Below are 13,726 nucleotides of genomic sequence, written 5' to 3'. Positions count from 1 at the left end.
TGCAATGACAGTGGCACATGAAAATCACTTCTCACTTAAACAAACTATTGGAGGGGAAAAGTGGAAGAAAAGCAAGACAGAAACAAAATATATGTTCTCATCTGTAATGGAATAAGAGAAAAACTCCAACAGCCTGTTTTCATTTATGTGGCACAAAACTAGATTTAAACTCACATTTTCATGCACAACATATAAAGTCATAAATGAAGTCTATAATGTGGACATGCTCTTAACAACAGCAATGAGCTGTGAGGGATGGAAGCAATGAAAGCTTATCAGAGAAATCCAGTAAGGGAATAAGAGCTATTTTGACAGTTTATTCAAAAACTGCTCCTGGCTGTAGCTTGTGTTTACAGGTAAACACCTGTAAACACAAGCTACAGTCAGGCTTTTAAATGTTAAATCCCATCAAGTGTTCCTCATGTTACACATTTTGTTTATTTCATGGCTCTGCACTGACTGATATGATTCCCTGGCAGATGTTTTTCTTGAGCTTTGGTGTTTACAGACAGTGCTGGTGCCATAAAATGGCGTTTTTAAACATTGTGAAATATTGAAATAATAATACTGTCTTTCACAGTCACTGTTCAAATTTGTTAACTATTTAGCCACCACAAACATCTCATGTCTACCCCTCAGACAAGTATTATAATCAATCAGCAATAATCAAACAACTGTGTCCATCTACGCTGTGTCATGTGCTGTCATTTTAAACAAGTAGTTTCTTAAAGTGATTGTGTATAGAAGGTACTGACTCTACATGGTGTTAAATGAGTCAAAAGTTTGTGCACACAAAACAGAATAACTACTTCAACTTACCAACAGCACGGCAAAGAATGGAGACTGCTCATACATGAATCCAATTGGAAAGGCTGTATTGGTCTGACATTTTATTTAAGTTTGTACTGAATTATGACTTAACATAGCAGAAAGACAGACAGTAATTTAACGTTTAACTTTCTGTTGCTGAATTATGTAACACAGTGTCTAAGGCACTCTCAATTACAGAACCAGTGTTTCATCATCAGCTGAAAAGCAGTCAACATTACGCTTGCAGGTAGCACCTAATTCAGCCGTTTTCCCCCTTTAGTCTTTCCTGCAGCATACTGACAACTCCGAATAGAGTACACCCACCAAATACACTGATCGCCACACTTTCAAACAGAGGAAGACAAACCTAGAGTTTGGCCACACTGAAAACCTGCAGACTTTAAGGTCACAGTGGCACATGACCTGATTCTGATTCATATACTATATAATATCAATTTTACACTCATTTATCTACTTTTTCTTTTCTCTCGCTGTCTCTCTAACACTTACACTTACTTGATCACGTATTCATTCCTGGCCAGGCTTGGCTAAGGGGAGGTAGTGGTGCGCGCGCACACACACACACACACACATACACACACACACACACACATTTTTGCCTGAGGTATATTGGAGCAGAGTTCAGCTGGTCTCAAGACAAAATGAAAGAGGAATCAGGAATATTATCCTCAGCATGTGATGGTGTGTGTGAGCCTTATTGAGTGTGTGAGATCACAATGAGATCACACACTTTGTCAGAGGACGGCCCCCAAAACGGCTCAACGAGTAGGGAGAAAACAGGAGACTGTTGGCTGGGTGTAAGAGAGAGAGAGAGGGTGGAAGAAGGTTGGAGGGTTAGATGGTAGAATAGCGGGGTAGAAGTTGTCAAAAACCGGCACACTGCAATTTTTAAATTAGGTAGTAATTGGTTGCTTCCCGATAAATTCAGGTACCTATACTGTGTGGAGCTTTTTTGTTTTCATTTATTTAATTCTACTGCAGCAACCATTAAATTTGGTTGAATGTGAACTCCTGTATTTCTCTGCTTGTACCCTTCTCACTTGATGTAACTTTTCTGCAGTGAAGCTTCTCCATTGTGTTGTTTTATATCCCTACTGTGGTTAAGACTGGAGCAATTCTGACTGTTCATCATGAGGAGCCTCTGTGTATCTATAGTTCTGTTGCAGCTTCTCGGGACTTGTTTATGCCAATTCCCTCGCCCATGTGCCAACTCAGAGGGACTACGGACCAAAGAGTGTTGCCCAGTGTGGGATGGTGATGGCTCAGCCTGCGGTGCTCTGTCAGGCCGTGGTTTCTGCACAGAGGTGGAGGTCTCAGATGAGCCCCACGGGCCCCAGTACCCACACAGTGGGATTGATGACAGAGAGCGCTGGCCTTTAGCTTTCTTCAACCGGACATGTCGTTGTGCTGGGAACTATGGAGGTTTTAACTGCGGAGAATGCAGATTTGGTTACTGGGGTGCAAACTGTGCAGAGTACCGGGAATCAGTGCGCCGAAACATCCTGACCCTGTCAGCTTCCGAGCAACAGAAGTTCATTTCCTACCTGAACCTGGCTAAGAACACCGTCAGCCGTGACTACGTCATCTCCACAGCAACCAGAGCAGAGATGGGTGAAAATGGTGAGAACCCCATGTTCTCTGACATCAACACCTATGACCTGTTTGTCTGGATGCACTACTATGTGTCCCGGGACGCCTTCTTGGGAGGGCCGGGGAATGTATGGAGGGACATCGACTTTGCTCATGAATCTGCAGCATTTCTGCCCTGGCATCGAGTCTATCTGCTCCACTGGGAGAATGAGATAAGGAAGTTAACAGGAGATTTTAACTTCACCATCCCATACTGGGACTGGAGGGATGCCCGGACCTGTGAGGTTTGCACCGATAGTCTGATGGGTGGACGCAGCTCGTTCAATCCCAACCTCATCAGCCCTGCTTCTGTCTTCTCTTCATGGAAGGTAAGAACATTTGTTTGTCTCTCTCTTTGTGGCTGTGTGTGTGTGTGTGTTTGTGTGTGTGAGAGACTGAGAACATGCATGTTTGAGTATGCGTAGATGTATATGCAAATCTGCCTTAACCGTTATTAAGACACTGAAAAATCCCAATCCTCCACAAATAAACAAAGGCTTGTTTTGTTTGCAATCCTCTTAATCCAAATGAATGAGAGATTTGGTTGGAAGCACAAAAATTGTAATGATTCATTCTAAATTGATCCAGCCAATGTAAAAGATCAGAGTGAAAATCCTATTTTGGAGGTTTTGTCACCTTTGTTCTGAGTTAGTTAGAGGAATCTGTCAGACATCTTGCTGTAGTTTGTAGCACTCTGTGTCTTATACTTCAAGATCAGTGTCTTAAGAGTTAAGAATTTGTCTTCTCAAGTATTTATGCAGGCTTACGCTCCAAGAAAATGGACAGCTTGTTTATATCATGCAAACAGCAGGATATTATGTTGTTGCACTCCTTTATATTCAGTCCACTTTCCTTCTCTGTTCATTTCAGTCACTTATCTACAGCTAATGGAGCACAGAAACCCATGTTGATGGTGAAAGCTTTATAAAGGTCTATACACTCTAAGTAGCTCACTGTGTGTGTGTGTGTGTGTGTGTGTCTGTCTGTCTGGTGTGTGTGTGTGTGTGTGTGTGTGTTTGTACGTTTTGTGTAGGTAATCTGCACCCAGCCAGAGGAATACAACAGCCGAGAGGCACTGTGTAATGCTACTGGGGAGGGTCCACTGTTGCGTAACCCTGGCAACCATGATACGAACCGCGTGCAGCGACTCCCCACAACAGCTGATGTGGATTTCACTGTGGGCCTCCCTGCATACGAGACGGGACCCATGGACCGATTCTCCAACATGAGTTTCAGAAACGTCCTAGAGGGTACACACACACACACACACACACACACACACACACTCATATTTCTATTTCTGTACTTCCAAGCTTAACCATTGAATCGGAACATAATCTTTGTTCTAATCTTGTAATCCAGTGAATGAGTGTTGGCCCATTTGGTTAACACAAGGTGTAGAAACACAATTACATGTGCACTAAAATAAACCAATAAACACTGAAACACAAACTCAAACAAAAGCATAGAAATATATGCGCCCACGTAACAGATGCTCAAAATATGCCTCAAACTAAAACCTTGCCAGCCTTGTATAATTCAATTTTCTTGGTTTATAAAAATATCAAGCCTGTTTTCTTATGTAAAGGTATAATGTTGGCATCTTTTTAAAGCAATGGTGCACCAGAAATGATTTCAGCAGATTTATTTTTGCAATATTTAACATTAGTTTGAACCTAAAGGTCCACATATTCACAGAAATCTAAATGTTTTTTTCCTTGAAGCAATTTCCATCCGAGCTAGTCTTTAGTCAGGTTACTTGCTTGCCATTGTGGCAGAGAACATCCATCTTACTATCAAAAGCCTCTCAATTGTGTGTGAAACAACACTTGAAATCTTACAAGTGACTTTATCAAATCTATTCAATTTCATTAAAACTTCAACTGTAGTTATAGTAACAGGATTTCCCAGTGTCTGTAAGTAGTTTTAAAAACAATTTTGACATTTTGTTGGGCTGTAAGACAAATTTCTATACATATCATCTTTTTTCCTAATGAACTTGTTCACAAATATCTCTCAGTTCTTATCTTACTCATGGTTTCTTTACTCACCCCCTCCTTCATGTAAACCTCTCTGCCTATTTTCTATTTTTCCTCTCCCATCTGTTATTCCCACCCCTCTCTCTACACCTCAGTAACTCTCATTGTTTCTTTCTGTTACACTTCTCTCACATACCTATTCTCACTCTCTTTCTCTCCTGCAGGTTTTGCCAGTCCTGAGACAGGTATGGCAGTGCCGGGTCAGAGCACCATGCACAACGCCTTGCACGTCTTCATGAACGGCTCCATGTCCTCAGTGCAGGGCTCAGCCAATGACCCCATATTTCTGCTGCATCACGCGTTCATAGACAGGTACAGTAACACACACATAACTGTCCACTAATGGCACACAAAAAAACTCCACACATCATGGTTACAAAATGCTGACATTGTTCATGTGGTTGATCATTTCTATTTGCTGCAGTAAATAACCACATTAATAACCACTTAATGTAAAAACTACATGTGTGGGAAACAAGAAAGAGGGAGAGAACACAGGAATTAAACAAGAAAGACAAAAAAGATAAAAGACATAAGGGTTGAAGAGGACAGTTACAGAAAAGGTTTAGAGAATGATTACCAGTGAGTTTCAAGATATTTCTGAAATCAGCCCCTAAATGTAACATAGTTACTGATCAGGGCCTCCTAATATTTTAACAGGAAGATAAATAAATAAGACATTCTTTACAGCTCATATTAAAATCATACCACTGTTTAAGAGAGTGAAACATATTTAAACACTTTGTATTTCAACTGCATTTTCAGACTTACACATGAAAGCTTCTCTGATAGCTTCTCTGGTGGAGAACATGGATATAGCTACATATTTACTGTAATATTTCTTTTTCTTCTTCTTCCTGTATGTTTGTCTTTCTCCTTGCTCCTTCCAATTTTTCCTCATATGATTTCTCCCCTCTTTCTACCACCCTTCTTTCTTTTTTCTCTACTTTTCTCTGTTTCTCCTTTTCTCCTCTACAGCATCTTTGAGCGCTGGCTCAGGACCCACCAGCCTCTCCGATCCAACTATCCACGTGCCAATGCTGCCATTGGCCACAATGATGGCTACTTTATGGTGCCCTTCCTGCCTCTTTATAGAAATGGAGAATATTTCCTGTCCAACAAGGTTCTGGGATATGAATACGCCTATCTTTTGGACCCTGGTCAGTACAGAAAAACAAACATGTCCAGTAAATATGTTTTGTTTTTACAATTTTTTGAGGACAAACCGTCTTATCCTGTCTGTCTCCACCATAGGCCAGAGGTTTATGCAGGAGTTCCTGACACCCTACCTTGAGCAGGCCCAGCAGATCTGGCAGTGGCTCCTGGGAGCTGGGATCCTCGGGGCACTCATTGCCGCAGTCTTTGCTGCACTGGTTGTAGTTGCAAGAAGGAAATGGAAGCGTAACCAGAGGAGGAAGAAGGTGTCGAGTTATGGCGAGAGTCAGCCGCTACTTAACAGCAGCTCAGAGGAAGGTTCAGCCTCCTATCAGACTACTCTGTAACACACACACAGATACTGTAAACACAGCTGTATAAATGTACAAAGTAATAGGGACATTTTCATAAGGCAAATGGATGCTGTGAATCCTGGTAAAAGCATTAGTTTTAGATTTTCTGTCATACATTTTATATTAGGAGATGAAGATACAAGTTACAAGAGATATAAAGCATCTTTTTTTAAATGTCAGAGTTGTGTGTGTTATATTTGCCTTTGAGATATCTACTGCTGAGCCTTCTGCACCCAAATATAATGGAGGTGAAGTGAATTTCATTTATGGTGCTCAAAACATTAAAATATGACATTTCAAAAACTTAACAGCTACATTACGTCTTTCCAGAACACTGCCGCAGGTCCACTGTTTTTATTTGGACAATTTTCTTGTAGCAATAAGAGAAATACTTCTGTATGCTGAATTTTCAAATGCTGTCAAATGTTCTCACTGTTTTAAGCAACACAAGCAAAATCCCATTCAGCTCCAGTGTATTTGGGCGGTTGAGAGTCTTAGAGACAGATTTATCAAAACCACAGAAAATAGTGCATGGCTACATAGCAGTAGTTGTACATCGGGAAAATGTGTTTTTGGGGTGATCTGGGGGAACTAACCTTTAAGGTTTGACACAATTTAAATGGGGATTACGCACTAGGAGCAGGAACTCAATCAGGAAAATGTCCCTTATACTTTATACATTCAGCTGATACATGGTGGAAGTACTGTATACACACACACACACAAACTGACGGACTTTCAGACAAACATCTGTACACTACAACACAGGTCAATGTTCTAATGCACATGTAGAGATTCATACACTTGATTGAAATTTCTCTTGTGGGTATTTGAACAGCGATGTGTTCACCTTGGGTTACATTTACTGAATATTTAGACACTCAATTGTCAATTGTCAGCGACCATAAAATGTGATCTTATTGTGTCCTTGGCAACTTTTTCTTGACATGAAACACAGCTGCATTCATATAATTTATTATTTCATTGTATTTAACTGTGATCCTGTTTACAGGAAAGTCATTGTATTTAAACAGATATATGACTATATATCGATCAACATATATATACACTGACCTTTATAAAAGTGGCCAGTTCACTAAAATCCAACTGAAGTCACTAAAGCTCGAGGAAAAGTCAGAAGCAAAGGACATGTTTTATCATCTAAACTCAGGCCAGGTTTGTAGTTGCTGTGGTTGACTCTCTCAGGTTAAAAGTCACATTATCTCTTTCTTGTTGAATAAATCAGGGTCAGAACACATTAAAAAAACTCCCTGATTACCTCTTTCTCTCCATTGGAAAAATGCATTATTTCAAGATTCCTAGAATTATGTATTTTCTACATGAGGATTTCAAAGTAGAACCCCTCTATTGTGAATGTGTAGGGGTCAGGATGGCCAAGCATCATTTTAGAAAGTTTAAATGTAAGAGAACAAAAGCTCCGCTCTGTTTTTACACAAGTAAATACACTGAACAAATCTCCAACACACCCTCTTGTGTGTTAGCACTGGTGCTAAAGGACCATAAGTGTGCTATAGCACCTGCGATCTTTCACAGGTGCTAATAAAATGTTGGCGGTATCCTGATAAGAACGATGAATCATGAATTTGTACACGCTGTATTAAAATCAGACTTGATCCAAATTTTCACTGTCAGTTTTTTTCATCTGTTGTTTATGCAGAAATCTTGCCCAAGACAATCACACCTTTTAAACTAACCCTCCATAATATTTTTTAATATGTGTGCTCTCAGTTGTGCATTGGATGTAACTACCTGGTATTATTTCACATGATCACAAATTTAGTTTCGTGCTAATGTGTAATTTTTACATTAAAAAAAGACTATTTTACAGGCAATTTGAATCACAACAAACGTTTCAAACAGTCTGAAGTTTGTTTAATTAATAACAGAAATATGACAAACTACTGAAAATGTAGCGTCAAACTCACAAATTACACATCAATCAATCAACTGGAAATCCACCAATATCCTAATTTCTTTTTTTTTATCAGTAACTGCTTTCTGGAGATAAAAAGATTTCGTTGGACATTTGTGGAGGAATTGCCAAAGCCCTGCAGAAGTTTTCACATGACATCAAATAACATTTAACAATATAAATAAATGAAAATAACAACTAAGCAGAAATACTGGCTTGAGGTGGAGGTTTTCTTGGATCTGTAGAGCTTTCTGGTTGCAGTAAACGCCTGCACTGCCTGAGAATCTTCACTCAGGGGAAAAAAAACCTTTAACACCAGTTTGGCGTCAGTGGTTACCACATCTGATTTGCCCATGTGATTCCAACTTGCTTCAGTCCACTCCTTCTTAAATGTTCATATAAAAACAGTTTGTCTGGTCCCTGCATGACATGTCGGCTGTGGTCCACTGAAAGATGAATTCCTTCTGTGAGATATTATTATCTTGCTGTTGTGTTCGGAGCCACAGAATTCCAGGTTGTGTGTTTTTCCCACATTAGACTCCAACATGAGAAAACACATTTACAGCTAGGAGAGGTGGGTCAGGGAAAAGATCAAATCCAACAGCAACTTTAGAAAAGCAGAGCATCATTAGTGGAGAATCAGTGCAGTGAGCTGGCTTCTTTGAATTTGCTTAGACTGTACAGTTTTTTTGGAGGCCACTCAGGTCTTCTGATGCTCAAGCTGAAGCTACTGGAGCTCCAGTCAGCGGTCAGGGTTGGACTGTAGAGAGAAAAAAGCCTTGTGCTGCATGTGAAGTCATCGTACTGCTCAGCCTTTGGTGACCATGGGCAAGGATGCATATAAAATATAAATACAGTCTGTAAATTTTATTTTTTAGCCAGTTTCATATAATAGATGTATAATTTCATGAACGTGTACAATATTTCAAGTAACCAAGATTGGCCAAAGATATTCTGAAAAAATATAATTCAAATAGACATAATTTGTCCCAAAATGTGTGACTAAATCCATCGTGAAGTTGCTTTTTTTAAAACTGAATTTGACCTCAGAGTGCATAGGACCAGCTCTGATGCACAATCAGCTGAAGGACTCCTTGTTGAATTCGAAGGTGGTTCCAGAGGAGCAGGCTGAGTTACACAGTCTGTGGAGAGTCCTGGAGATGCCTTTAGGTCCACAGCAGAACACCCCCACTCGCTTACTGAAACCACAAACACACACACAGTAACACTGTGGGATGTAAGCAATTAATTCCTTTGATAACACTGAATTAATACTCCACTCTACTCACTGCTTATTGGTTCTCCCAATCTCATCCAACAATAACTTCCACCTGGGTCTACCGACTAGCAGCCTCGATGCGAGTGGCCGGTACTTCTCCTCAGACATGCTCTGGAAAAAATTAATTAACAAAGCGAAATTTGATATTGTAATCAAGTTTTAATGAAAGATATTGGCCACAGGGAAAACACCTGTGCTGTCTGCAATCAGGACTTCAAAGGTCAATGTTAGAGGTTTTATGTTTTCTGTGTTTTTACAAGAGAAATCTGAACAAGACAGCAGCAGTGTTATGAAACACTGAATATTTTATAGCAGAAAAGCACTGTGACAGCTGTTGGTTGGAAGTTTCAAGTCTGTCATGACCTCCAGTGGGCCTCCAGTTTCTCCTTTTCTGCCTCTTTCTCCTGCTAACCTCCATACAACAGCAGTCCTGCCGTTTGGTTTAGGAGCATTTAAGCGTTATCAGCACAGTAAACAGCAGTGTAAGACTGAAAACGTGGAGCGTAGTTGTTCGTGTAACAGCCATATAAGCTGCTGATATCTTTAATTTCCACTTGAAGTTACACTTTTAATGTATAGCTTCCTGGCTCCGTTTGTGTGCTAGAGACCCACTAAACCCACTATATCCCTGTATATTTATACAAGACACACACCAGACACAGATCAGACAGATCGCCCTCTGTTTGCACTATTCAAGGCTGCAAATCTACCAGTGTGCTTCAGTCCTTTTTTTCCTCTGAAGTTTGCTGTCCTTGTACTGAAAAGCATCTGATTCAGCCGCTGGAAGATGTGCAGAGAACTTCTTTTCAGCTAGACCATCCCGTCATTGTTTGTACTAAGCCGGTAAATCCTGTGAGTCCTGTGTTGATCCTTTTTCACAGAGCAAATCTGACCTCAAAGGGGGTTCACCTACATGGGTCTGATATGGGTTAAGATCTTTGTGTAGAGGTGGTATTAGGTAAAACATGATGGCATATATGTCATTTCCTGCTTTTACGTGGTGCCTTTCTCATATAGCTAAATCAACAAAGCTGGATGTGTGTGCCTAGAGTAAGAGCTGGAGCCTTCCCAATAGTTTCAAGAATTGTTCCAGTCCACTAGTAGTAACTCTGCTACCCATGACAGGCCTCTGATTTATCACAGGCATGTGGTTTTATTTCTCCTCATAAACTTAGTGAGTCAGAGAAAAGTGTGACTCTCCCCGTCAGGGAGTTGAACCCCAGTCTCCCACGTGACAGGCCGGGATACTCACCACTATACTAATAAGGGGATGTTGAAAAAGAAAAAAGGAACATGCTGGAAAAAAGAGTAGTGTGTCAGAAAAACTATATAAAAAATTCTGAATGACATCAAATTTATTTTCCATTTGAGACACATGTTGGTTCAATATTTCTAATACATGACAAATTAAAAAGTCTTGGCTTGATCTCAAGGACCTGAATCATTACATACACACTGGAAGAAATACACTATACAACAACTACTGTATGACCAAAAATTTGCCCAAACAGTTAATAAAATCAATACTAGAGTTATCAGAGGTATTGTTACTTTTCTGTTGTTTTATGTTGTTTAAGGTTAGGGTTTGTTGAGTTATTTTGTTTTTACAATAACTGAGGCAAGTAAGCATTTCTCTCAGCACAACAGAGATGTTTTAATTCTGGATTTCTATATATAGAACCATTTGTAAGAGAGGGCAGAAATGAACAACATTATTAAAGCTCATGTTCATTGTGTCGGCAGTTTTGACTTCCTCTGCAGAGCTGCCATTGTGAACAAAGGTGTAGAGTGTGAAGGTGAATATACTGTATACTCTCTGTGGTATATACTGCCCCCTAGTGCATGCAGTGTAAAAAGACTGACAAATGATGAATCAATGAAGAGATTAACAGGTGGACAGTCAATGAAAAGATGGACAGACAGAAAAACAGATGGATTGTCTGTGTGTGTGTGTGTGTGTGTGTGTGTGTGTGTGTGTGTCACCTACCTGTAGGCTGTCTGTCTGACTGACGTACAGTTTCAGATTAAAGTAGTCTGGTCTGTTCTCTTGCCATAACTAAATGACAAACACAGACATGAACAGGTCATTGTTTATTGGTGCTGGAGATATGTTTAATTAAAAAAGTGACATTTAGCATAAACTGCAAAATTTATTCTTTAGGTGGATTTAAAAATAGGAGCGGTTAGATTACTAACAGCCACAAGATGGCGTTAATACGATAAAGCACTGCATAAAGCTAAAATTTGAACATTTCCAGTAGAAAGAAAGAAAGAAAGAAAGGAATTAAGCATTTTATTCTCCCATTTCAGTAAGCCTATGAAGATGTTTGTTGCAAAAAAACTAACTAAAAGTGTTGGAGTTCTGCAGATGCTGATACAATGACCTAATGTGTGTGCTTTTTAGATTGTTCCATATTTTCTTCACAAACACTGTTCTACTGTGATGAGAGTTGTTTGAAACCAGGATTTTACTGTAAAAGCACAGGTGCCACAGAAATGTTCCCCTTAAAAACCCCTGAAAACTTTCTTTGACCTGACTGAGAGCAAACACACACAGGAATTGAAGTCCCAACAGCCTGTGGCAAGGAGTGAATTATCTTTACTATCTTAATTTACAAAAATGTGAATGAAGGGTAAAGGCATGGACATGCACAGATATTTTTCAGTTCAAAAACGCCAAAGAACCACTTTAGTCCTAAAAGTTGGTAAATCTCCTGGTTTATTACCAAACTCTTATTATAAAACACAGTTAATTCCCACATGTTTTAACTAACATAACATGTAAGCTTTAGCACGCAGACTTTGTCCTGACCTTATGATGCAGGGCACACAGCAGCTCAGCAAACCAGTAGAAGGACCGGAGCTCCCTGCAGACCCACACAAAGTACAACCTCTGCAACCTGAAACCTGTCCAGCCATCACTGAGAGCACAGCAAGGAGAGAAGACAGAAAGGAAAAAAAAGCATACTGGCTCAATTTGTTCATCATTTGCCAGTGTATGATATTTTTCACTACTAGTCTCCATGCACTCACAGCAGAGCGTGCAGCACGCAGGCAAACGGCGTGACCCCTATTCCACCCGCAACACAAAGACTGACGTCGTAGTTGAACACTTCTTCTGATGGACTCCCAAATGGACCGTCCACGTAAAGCCTGAAAACACAAAAATCCAAGGACAAATATACACACAAATAATTATATTTTCTGGGTCAGACACACATAAACAGATAAACATCCTGCATTTGAAATCCCAGTCTGAGTGGCTTACATCCCCCCACCCACCACCACCCCAAACACATACACACCCGTCATCTCTACAACAGCTGCTCAAACACTTGTGTCATTGAGAACACACAGACAAACACACACACACACAGAAATGCATCTTTCACACACACTAAACACGCAGATACAAAATTACCAAACAAAGCTGTATCCAAAAGTAAATTCCTCTGCATTAAGACTTTTAAGCCACTAACTAGTCCCACACAATATGACATTATGTGTGAAACTTAGCCAAAATCCAGCTCAAGAACTTGAGCGTAATGCTTCACACACCCAACACAGTGTCAGCAGTAAGACTTTACTTCTTTTTCTCATTTTTTACTTAAAATGTCAACTTCTCAAATACATCCATACATATTTGAGCCAAAGTGCAAGTGGACAACATGAACAATTTGTGGAACAACCTTAACAATAAAGGCTACGGAATTGATGGCTCTTTGTGGGCATGTGCAAACAATCTGATATCATCACGAGGAGGAAGTAGAGGTAACATTGCAAAGGGAGCGTTTAGAGCAAAACCCTGGCTTTTGACTTGAGGGTGGCATTTTTCAGAACTTTGTTTAGTTCCCATGTTTTTTGTCCCATGTTTAGGATAGACATCCGACATTTTAACAGTGTACAAATGACAGAAAATCACAAAAAGCATTTTATGTCCCCTTTAAATAGCAACTCTCTTGACCATAAGTGGGCGCTGTTGTACACCTCAGCCCAATAACAGACAGAGAAACAGATGGAGGGGGGATTTGGTGGTTTGTTTAATGCTGCTTTACTTTTCTTTACTGTCACAAAACAAACTCTCATTCCCTCCGACCCCACATCACTCTCTATCTACACCTATCTCTCTCTCTCTCTCTCTCTCTCTCTCTCTCTCTCTATCACACACAGAGCAGGAAGAGCACAGGGTCAGAGGTCAGGAGGTCACAACCTCTGACCCCTCTGTGATTCTGAGCCTTCATGAGAAATCATGTCAGTCACATCATTCACACACACACACACACACACAAAGACGTACTTGGGGTATCTCCTCTGTTGCACCATGGGGAGGATTTCCAAGTCTATCCTTGGCTCAGGAAGTAACAGCTGTGTGAACCGCTCTGAGGAGAGGAGAGTAGAGGAGGAGATTTAGTCCACTGATCTAACTCTCAAAGAATGTGCAGCTTCATAAATAATGCAAACATTATGTCTGCATAGATATTAACACATTTAGAGGTGTCCTATTACT

At 40.2% G+C, this 13,726-nt stretch overlaps 2 protein-coding genes across 2 annotated transcripts in view; one reads left to right on the top strand and one right to left on the bottom strand.

The window, feature by feature from the left end:
- Window positions 1-1,640: 1,640 nt before the first annotated feature.
- On the top strand, window positions 1,641-6,975 carry tyr (tyrosinase). Its single transcript, XM_067594546.1, has 5 exons — window positions 1,641-2,789; window positions 3,494-3,710; window positions 4,664-4,811; window positions 5,478-5,659; window positions 5,754-6,975. Exons 1-5 carry the CDS (start codon window positions 1,962-1,964, stop codon window positions 5,999-6,001), a joined length of 1,623 nt encoding a protein of 540 aa, XP_067450647.1. The 5' UTR covers window positions 1,641-1,961; the 3' UTR covers window positions 6,002-6,975.
- Window positions 6,976-7,713: 738 nt separating this feature from the next.
- Window positions 7,714-13,726, bottom strand: part of LOC137185973 (NADPH oxidase 4) — a 24,083-nt gene continuing 18,070 nt past the window's right edge. The window contains exons 13-18 of the mRNA XM_067594545.1: window positions 13,517-13,598; window positions 12,253-12,372; window positions 12,032-12,140; window positions 11,207-11,275; window positions 9,230-9,330; window positions 7,714-9,139 (exon numbers count right to left, since the gene is read on the bottom strand). Of these exons, the coding sequence (XP_067450646.1) occupies window positions 9,019-9,139; window positions 9,230-9,330; window positions 11,207-11,275; window positions 12,032-12,140; window positions 12,253-12,372; window positions 13,517-13,598 (602 nt within the window). The 3' untranslated portion in view covers window positions 7,714-9,018. The remainder of the gene's footprint in view (window positions 9,140-9,229; window positions 9,331-11,206; window positions 11,276-12,031; window positions 12,141-12,252; window positions 12,373-13,516; window positions 13,599-13,726) is intronic.

Source organism: Thunnus thynnus, chromosome 7 (assembly GCF_963924715.1).
Source record: "Thunnus thynnus chromosome 7, fThuThy2.1, whole genome shotgun sequence".
NCBI classification, from domain to species: Eukaryota; Metazoa; Chordata; class Actinopteri; order Scombriformes; family Scombridae; genus Thunnus; species Thunnus thynnus.
Note: the sequence above shows the minus strand (reverse complement) of the source record. Positions and strands in the feature narration are given on the sequence as shown.

Bases quoted from the DNA above. Each gene is read 5' to 3' on its own strand.
- tyr (XM_067594546.1), top strand. From the start codon at position 1,962: ATGAGGAGCCTCTGTGTATCTATAGTTCTGTTGCAGCTTCTCGGGACT. The intron at 4,812-5,477 runs GTACAGTAACAC...TCTCCTCTACAG, and splicing joins CATCACGCGTTCATAGACAG to CATCTTTGAGCGCTGGCTCA. The intron at 5,660-5,753 runs GTCAGTACAGAA...TCTCCACCATAG, and splicing joins CGCCTATCTTTTGGACCCTG to GCCAGAGGTTTATGCAGGAG.